General features: G+C 45.1%; 1 protein-coding gene across 1 annotated transcript in view; it reads right to left on the reverse strand.

Annotated features, from left to right (window-relative positions):
- Positions 1 to 3956: 3956 nt before the first annotated feature.
- LOC102310221 (complement C5) overlaps positions 3957 to 9044 on the reverse strand; it is a gene marked incomplete at both ends in the record, with an annotated part of 49315 nt that continues 44227 nt past the window's right edge. Inside the window, 5 exon segments of the mRNA XM_042213956.1 lie at positions 3957 to 4046; positions 4129 to 4212; positions 4795 to 4900; positions 6166 to 6240; positions 6317 to 6419. Coding sequence (XP_042069890.1) covers positions 3957 to 4046; positions 4129 to 4212; positions 4795 to 4900; positions 6166 to 6240; positions 6317 to 6419 — 458 coding nt within the window.

A 9044-nucleotide genomic window follows, 5' to 3' on the forward strand; every position in this document is an offset into this window, starting at 1 on the left:
AGACAAAAAAGAACGAAAGAAAGAAAAGAAAAGGGATTTCATTTTACATGTCGGAAATAAATCTTTGATTTTTGAATCCATTTACTTATTTCTCTTTTTAAATCGTGTTTTAAAAAATATTTTGAAAATGTGTTTTTTAATTTGCAATTCAAAACTGGTTTTTGAATCGAGGGTTTTATTGAGAGTTCAATTCTTTTTTTGTGAAATTCATTTTTGATTTGAAGTGTTTAGTGATGGACTAATATTTCATTTTGAAATACTGATTTATAAATAGTGTTTTTATTTTAAATTAAATTATTGAAGAATAAATTACTGTCCAATACTGGTATTGGACACGTGATGTTTTCTAATCGAAATAAACTGAACATTATGTATGTTTGCAGATGCTGTGCTCGTCATTATGCTCTGGATGTCGTCTGAGTCAGACAAGGGCTTTGGAGAAGGTGGATGTACAATATTTATATACCACTGTTTGCTGTTGTACGTTTTCTAATATTTGACAATTAATATTACCTCAATCAACGTTGAGGTGTGACGTTAGGTCAACGTCACACCTCAACGTTGATTCAATGACATCGCCTGATATTGACTCAACATTGTTTCAATGTTTCCTTGCTATCTGGGTAAGGAGCTTGGAAAGAAAAGCGTCTGGACTTCTTTAAGTTGCTCGAAGATGTTTCATTCAAGAAGCTTCTTCAGTTCTAGGGTCACACAGTGGAGAGTCCCAGATTAAAGCTTTGTGGGAGTAACCCACCCAGAGAGACAAAAGGACCCCCTAATGATCCTCTACCTAATCACATCGGCCAAGGTATGAAAACAGGTGTGGGTCACAATCAGCCAGGGTTTGGGGTGAGCTCATTGTGAAACCTGGCCCCACCCTATCATGTGATTTCCTAAAAACAACAATCTCTTTTTCCTCTGTGAACGGACTGAGTGGACCATTTTGCATTAGTGTTCTGCTAATGTGTGCCGATTGGTTGGTTGGGACAGGATGTCCCTTGATGGCGCCCGTCAGACAGACGCCAGGAGGTTGTGGTGGCTGCAAGTGATGCAATCAGGAGGCAGCTGCTCGCCCCAAATCAACATGGAGGGCACTGTAAAGCAGCTCATGGTGCTGTGATAAACTATAACACCTACAGCAACATGAACGTGTCTGTGGAGACCAAACACTTTGTGTATCAACTCTTTATTTTGGGGGGCACTGCCTCACTGCTGCCTCTGCTGGACACCAGAGGAACTGCAGCTCTGAGCACGCCATGCAGCTGCACGCACGGGGCGATCCGTGCTAACTCGCTAACGGAGATTTGTCGTGTTAATGCGGTTATGGCGTTAACGTCATTTTAACACTGACAGCACTATTTTTAATTTGTGTATCTGAACTCCGTGTGGCATTTATCTGGGCTCTAAGCTGCTGTGAACTTGTGATTTCTGAGGCTGGTGACTCAGATGAATGTATCCTCAGCTGCAAAGGGGACTCTTGGTCTTCCTTTCCTGGGGCGTCCTCGTGTGAGACAGCTTCATCGTAGTCTTGATGTTTTATGCGACTGCATTTGGGGACACATTCAAATTTTTAGCAGTTTTCCGACTGACTGACCTTCAGTTCTTAAAGTAATGACTAACTGTTGTTTCTCTTTACTTAGCTGATTGGTTCTCGCCATAATATGAATTCTAACAGTTGTCAAATAGGGCTGTCAGCTGTGCACCAACTGGACTGCTGCACAACACACCTGATGGACCCATTAAGAAGGCAAGAAACTCCACAAAATGGGCTGTACCAAGTGTGCCACATCACGGGGGAGTTTGGCTTCTTGTTTTTTAGACGATAGATGTTTAGCAGATAATACAGATGTTAAAGTTCGTCGTCTCTGTGATGAGCTCCTACAGCAGGGGTGGGCAACTCCAGGCCTCGAGGGCCGGTGTCCTGCAGGTTTTAGATGTGTCCCTGATCCATCACAGCTGATTTAAATGGCTAAATTACCTCCTCAACATGTCTTGAAGTTCTCCAGAGGCCTGGTAACGAACTAATCATGTGATTCAGGTGTGTTGACCAAAGGTGAGATCTAAAACCTGCAGGACACCAGCCCTCGGGGCCTGGAATTGCCCACCCCTGTCCTACAGTGATGATGGTTAGGCAGACCTCACTCTCATGCACTGTTTGGTTTCTGACAGATAAAAGTCTCCTGCAGAGACAAAGAGGACGAGCACACACAGGTGTAACGCAGCTGTTGTCATATTATTCACATCCATCGATCCGACAGGTGCACATTTTCAACCGTGTGACAGACTTTCAGATTAAATCTCAAGTTTTCTAAGTAAACCTCGCTGCTGATGAGAGCAGACGTTTTGCTAGCGTCTGGCTCCAGTACAGCTTTTTTTAAGGAAGTGATGTCGGACCTTGGGCTGGAGCAATCAAACGTAGTGTACTGTTCTTCAGCGACCTGTCTCATCATCACTCACAGAACTTCAGTATGAACGTGGAGGAGTGGACAGTGTGCTTGTTACACAGTGAGGGGTGGAGAGGGAAACATCAGACTTCACTCCATCCCAATTAAAGTAATTGTTTTATTGTCTCTTGCCAACATCATGCACATGCAGACAACAACTTTTCAAAATGGCCCCCAATCCATTTCCTGCTCCCTTTAAATACTCTAAAGACACACCTTCTTAATACAGACTGGCCTATAAAAGAGCTGCAATTGAGGCAGACTTCCTCTTTACTGGGAAAACAAGATGGCCACCACAAAGGTAACCTGCAACACTTTGTTACTTAAATGCTTCCCAACAGTGCTGTAGCCTCCACGTGACCACGGCTGTTTGACCCGCAGAGCCACAGGATGTGCTGGACTTACCTGTGAAACACTGCACAGGTGTTACAGTGAGCCGGCTTTTTTAGGTCCCTTTCAGTTTGTGTCAGAGGGTCTCTGGTTATGAAAGTACAAGCTGAACAGTGTCTGACATGACAGTGTCCTACTTCCTGTACAGAACTGCGAATGAGCAGCTGTGGATCACAGGTCACCTGAAAGATGTGACGAGAGGAAAGACTCCAGAGAGCAGCATGACCTGCAGCACACAAAAATGTGGTCGTGGTAATCAGCGCTTCGCTTCAGGTCAGCAGGTTAACTTATATTTTTGATCGTATTCATGTGAAACGTCCACAGACACAGAGGCTAAAGGTGCAGAGACTTTGGTCGTGTCCAAATTCATGGGCTGCATCCTCCTGAGGCCAAGAGCGAATGTAGACTAGTGAGGGTTTACTCATTGTTACCACTGGGTGGCTGTAGCTCAGGAGGTAGAGCAGGTCCCCTACTGATCAGAAGGTTAGTGGTTCAATCCCTGGTTTCTCCAGTCTGCATGTCAAGTGTATGAATGTAATTAGGAAGCATTCAATTTAGAGAAAGTGTGTGAATGTGGCATGTTGTATAGAGCACTTTGAGTAATCTGGGAGAGTAGAAAAGTGCATATAAGAATCAGTCCATTCACTGTGTGAACAGAGATCATGTTTATTTGTTCACATGTTGTTATTACATGGCTTGATTAAGGTACACATTAGGCTGACATCTGGGGCCAGAGCTGAAACTGTTCTGGGCCAGCACAGGGCCAGCAGTGTGTCTGCAACTGGCCCATGTGTGGGCCACTTCTGGCAAACCAGATCTGGGCCACCAAAGTGCGTCACTCTTCGCGGTGTGCGGGCCATGTGTAAGCACATTGTGTGGGCCAGATCCAGGCCAAACCAGTTTTGCTGTGTGGGCAGGGGGTCACATGATTGTTGGGTTTTTCTCTGTATGTATTATTGTAGGGTCTACCTTACAATATAAAGCGCCTTGAGACGACTGTTGCTGTGATTTGGGGCTGTATAAATAAAGTTGAATTGAACTCTGAAGCTCCACCTGCACGGGGCTCTGGGGCGGAGCTGGGGTGTAAACGTGGCGTTTTGTTGCGGACGTCGCTCGGCTCACCGTATTTGATGTGAGGCTGACACGTCTCGTTGGTTCGTTTGTCTAGTGTTAGCGTCACGTCCACGTCTCCTCTGTAGGTGGCGCACGCCGCTGCACGATGACATGTGAACAAACACGTTACAAAAACCTTTCACAGGTGACAGAAACCTCAGCCAATGAGACGGCCGACTACCTGTCATGCACTGACACTGTTCGCCCAGACAGAGGAGCTGCAGCCCCTTCTCCTCGTAGGAGAACTGCTTTGTGCACAAACTGCCTGAAAGAGATTAGAAATAAGACTTTATTGTTATTATTCTTCATAGCAGGAAACAAACAGGGACATGATGAATCCGATAGTTCAGGAAAAACGAGGAGCTTTTCCTCACAATGTCCACGTGTTTCCTTCTCAGCTGTAAATAAACGATGGGAACTTGAATGAACGTGTCTCGAGCTTAAATGGATGGAGCACTGAAATAACGACACGACGCTCTGCTGCCTCAAAGTTTGACTGAACACAAGACTCGAGCAGCTTTGCATGATTCTCAGTCCAAAATAATCCCTGTTTGTGTCATACTGGGACCTCAGTTCATCCTGTCTGAAACAAGCACTTTTAACACCTCTCTTTAAGCCCCTCCCTCACTAAAACCCCACTTCCTTCTGATTGGCCAGCTCTGGATGCCAACTGAATGGCAGCACTCAGTGTCTAAATTTGACGTTTGTAGCAGACGAGTTATTTTTAGAAGTGTTTCTTATGAAGGACTGTAACTGGCAGGAGGCAATAAAAACAGAACAGATACTTTTAATTTGAAAGGATTGAACTTCCATGTGTCCAAACGAGCGACGGGTTTCGGCCCCTCACCTCTGTCCTGGGGCTCACTGACACTGAGCAAGGACTTGGTGGCTCCGGTCACCTTAAACGTGGTCCTAATCCGAAAGCCCACGCACAGAAATATGTCTGAGGGAACCTGGGAGCCAGACAGGAAGTGACAACAACACGTTGAAGATTCAGTTCAATTTTATTTATATAGCACAAAATCACAACAACAGTCGCCTCGAGGCAAGACTGTGTGTGTGTCTGTGTGTGTATCTGTGTGTGTGTTGTGTGTGTTTGTCTGTGTGTGTTGTGTGTGTGTGTGTGTGTGTGTCTGTGTGTGTGTGTCTGTGTGTTTGTCTGTGTGTGTGTGTGTGTGTGTGTGTGTGTGTGTGTCTGTGTGTTGTGTGTGTGTGTGTGTGTGTGTATCTGTGTGTGTGTGTGTGTGTGTGTGTGTGTGTGTGTCTGTGTGTGTATCTGTGTGTGTGTGTGTGTGTGTCTGTGTGTGTGTGTGTGTCTGTGTGTGTGTCTGTGTGTGTGTGTCTGTGTGAGTTTCTGTGTGTGTCTGTGTGTGTTGTGTGTGTCTGTGTGTGTGTCTGTCGTGTGTCTGTGTGTGTCTGTGTGTGTGTCTGTGTTGTTGTTTGTTGTTGTGTGTTTGTTGTGTGTGTTGTGTGTGTGTGTGTGTGTGTTGTTTTTTTTGTGTGTGTTGTGTTGTGTCTGTGTGTTTGTGTGTGTGTTTGTCTGTGTGTGTGTCTGTTGTGTGTGTGTTGTGTGTGTGTGTGTGTGTGTGTGTGTGTGTCTGTGTGTGTGTTCTGTGTGTGTTGCTGTGTGTGTATGTAGTGTGTGTGTGTGTGTGTGTGTTGTGTGTGTGTGTGGTGTCTTTGTGTGTGTGTGTCTGTTGTGTGTGTGTGTGTGTGTGTGTGTGTGTGTGTGTGTGGTGTGTGCTGTGTGTCGTGGGTGTGTGCTGTGTGTGTTTGTTGTGTTGTGTGTGTGTGTGTGTGTGTGTGTGTGTGTCGTGTGTTGTGTGTGTGTGTGTGTGTGTTGTCGTGTTGTGTTTATTCTGTGTCGTGTGTGTTGTGTGTGTTGTGTGTGTGTGTGAGTGTTGTGTGTTTGTGTGTGTTTGTCTGTTGTGTGTGTGTGTGTGTGTGCTGTCTGTTTTTTCTGTGTTTGTTTGTGTGTTGTGTCTGTTTGTGTCTGTGTGTCTGTGTGTCTGTGTGTGTTGTCTGTGTTGTTGTGTGGTCTGTCTGTGTTGCTGTGCTGTGTCGTGTGTGTGTGTGTGTGTGTGTGTGTGTGTGTGTGTGTGTCTGTGTGTGTGTGTGTTTGTTTGTGTTGTTGTGTGTTGTTGTTGTGTGTGCTGTGTGTGTGTGTGTGTGTTGTGTGTGTGTGTGTGTGTGTGTGTGTGTGTGTGTGGTTCCTCACAGAGTCCATCTGGATGATGATGGTGTGCCCCTGGAGCTCGTAGTGGGAGATGATTGGCTGACTGGTGTCCATCAGCTGTGGAACAGCAGTCACTGTGAACACGTTCAGACTCTCTGAGCATCATCAGGCTGATCATCAGAGCTCAGCTCACCTGCTTCAGGTCCTCCAGGTACGCGTCCACACTTGTGGGCAGCTGGATCTTCATCACGGTCAGACTGGACTCGGTGAACACCTCGTTAGGAGGAGGTTTATACCTGAAACACAGGTACATGTCCTCTATGCAACATTCAGTTACTAAACACTTTCCTGCTATCGTGCTTTGATGATGACGATGTGGAAAATTGGAGCGTCCGATTCGTCAGCCTGTCCTCGTTCATGCAGCGTCTATATCACAGCTAACATTGTCCTGTTTCAGAGCAGCTTCCTGTGACTGCGTCAGACACACAGAGTGGACACTTTGGCTTTAACATAAACTTACTGTTGCAGCACCAAAGTGACCTCCTGGGTCTCCTGACCCAGCGTTTTGTACTCGTGTGATTTATTCTATGGTTTCTAGTTTTGATCCCTTGCCCCTCATGTTTCTCTGTGCCCCCTCTGTTCTGTGTAAAGTCTGTGTTTCTTGGTCTGTCTTCGCATGTTTTGAGTTTCTTGTGTTTTCTGTCACTCTGTATGGTGACTTATGTTCTAATGGTTGGTCTTTTGTTTCTCCCTCGAGTCTAGTTTCTTGTGTTCCAGGATTTCGCTCTGTGTATTATTTATCATCTCTGGTCTTTTGGTTCTTTGCCTTATGGTTATGTCTCTGTGTTTCTTAGTTGCTCTGTCTCCACCCTGTCAAGCTCCTGTTTTACTTTGAAGGTAAATGGTAAATGGCCTGTATTTATATAGCGCTTTACTAGTCCCTAAGGACCCCAAAGCGCTTTACATATCCAGTCATCCACCCATTCACACACACATTCACACACTGGTGATGGCAGCTACATTGTAGCCACAGCCACCCTGGGGCGCACTGACAGAGGCGAGGCTGCCGGACACTGGCGCCACCGGGCCCTCTGACCACCACCAGTGTCTGTGTCTGATGTGAGTGTATCCTACTTTGCTTCCTTGTCTCGTCAGTTCTGATTTCTCCCAGCTGTGCCCTCCTTCTGTGTCTCATTCCCTCGTTATTTCCCAGTGTATTTAAGCCCTGTGTTTCTCTGTGCAGTGTTGGGAAGGTTACTTTTAAAATGTATTCCATTACAGAATCAATACATGCCCCAAAATGTATTCTGTAACGTATTCCGTTACGTTACTCAATGACAGTAACGTATTCTGAATACTTTGGATTACTTAATATATTATCATGCTTTTTACAACAACGTGAATGTACTATTGCTGTGTGATTTATTACTATTACTGAAGGTCCGCGACTCCGAACTGTAGTAAAGGGACCTCTGACTAATACGGCGGGGTCCCTGTCGGCTCGTAGCCGAAAAATAGCTTTACTTTGTTGTGTGGGTCAACTTTTCTTGCGAGAGACAGAGAGAGGCGTTGAAAGGCTGCTCCAACGGAACTTATTGTTTTCGGAGGAAAACACGAACACGGTGTACAGTCGAGTCTTAATAGCTTACTTACAACTGGGCTCGTCAGGCATCTCTTCTTGGCTGCAGTGGTTATTATTATATTTACATGCTTCCAGCCAGTGTTGCCAACTCCTCAGTAAGGAAAATCGCTATTGGCTGTCCTAAAAGTCGCTAGAATCGCAAATGAGTCATCGCCTAATTTGCATAATTGGTCATGCTAATCTAATTGTAACCTATGTTGTTGGAGAGAGAAATAACATCGTGGAAGAGACATAAAGTGAGTAAAAAACGTCCTAAATGCATTTAGAGTTTATTTAGAACTACAAATTAAATTTCTTTTAGCAATTATTGTTTTTTTTAATGTCACAATTCCAACCCTGCTCCTTTACCCGGGCTTGGACCGGCAAAAGTGACCCGAAATAGGCACTCTGGTGGAGTTACTTTGTGTGTGTGTTTATAAGTAGTTTTAAACCTTGTGATCCACAAAACAGCATAAGAGTAAAAGAGTAAAAGAAGAACTGACTGCGTTACAGCACCCGCTGCTTGTTGAGAGTAAAAGCGATACGCGCTTTCACGTCTGAAAACTCGCTAAATATAGCGACAAAGTCGTTAATTTGCAACACTGCTTCCAGCTCCCGTTTTTCCTCGATGACAACTCGTACCTTTCCACTCCCCTTTTTCTCCCTCCTCGCTCACAGACACATAACGTGTATGGCAGTCCATTCTCCCTGCAGCACGGACTACACTGCCCATGATGCTACATTCTTTAGAGCTATGCTTGTAGCATTCTGCCTGTTAGCTTAGCACAACAACAACAACAACGAAAGGCGCTCTCTCACCCAGGAAACACACAGTCGCAGAGAGAGAGAGAGCGTCGCCCTGTAACCATGGCAACCGTAACGCTGCCGCCTGGAACAACAAGAACGTAGCTGTCAAACAAAACCCAAACAGTCCTGACCCGCGACAAATGAAACAGGAAAGTACCGCAGTGTAATCCATTTATTTCAACAAAGTAACTGTATTCTGAATACCACCTTTTTAAACGGTAACTGTAACGGAATACAGTTACTCATATTTTGTATTTTAAATACGTAACGGCGGTACATGTATTCCGTTACTCCCAACACTGCTCATCGTAGTGTCGCGTCGTGCCTCGTGTGGTGGCTCGCTGTTCCCTGTGCAGTTTAGTTTTAGTTTAGCTTAGCTTAGCTTAGCTTAGCTTAGCTTAGCTTAGTTTAATTTAGTTTAGCTTAGTTTAGTTTAGTTTAGTTTAGCTTAGCTTAGCTTAGCTTAGCTTAGCTTAGCTTAGCTTAGCTTAGT

The sequence above is a fragment of the Haplochromis burtoni genome, unplaced genomic scaffold (assembly GCF_018398535.1).
Source record: "Haplochromis burtoni strain Fernald_Lab_line unplaced genomic scaffold, NCSU_Asbu1 Contig_501, whole genome shotgun sequence".
In the NCBI taxonomy this organism is placed as follows: domain Eukaryota; kingdom Metazoa; phylum Chordata; class Actinopteri; order Cichliformes; family Cichlidae; genus Haplochromis; species Haplochromis burtoni.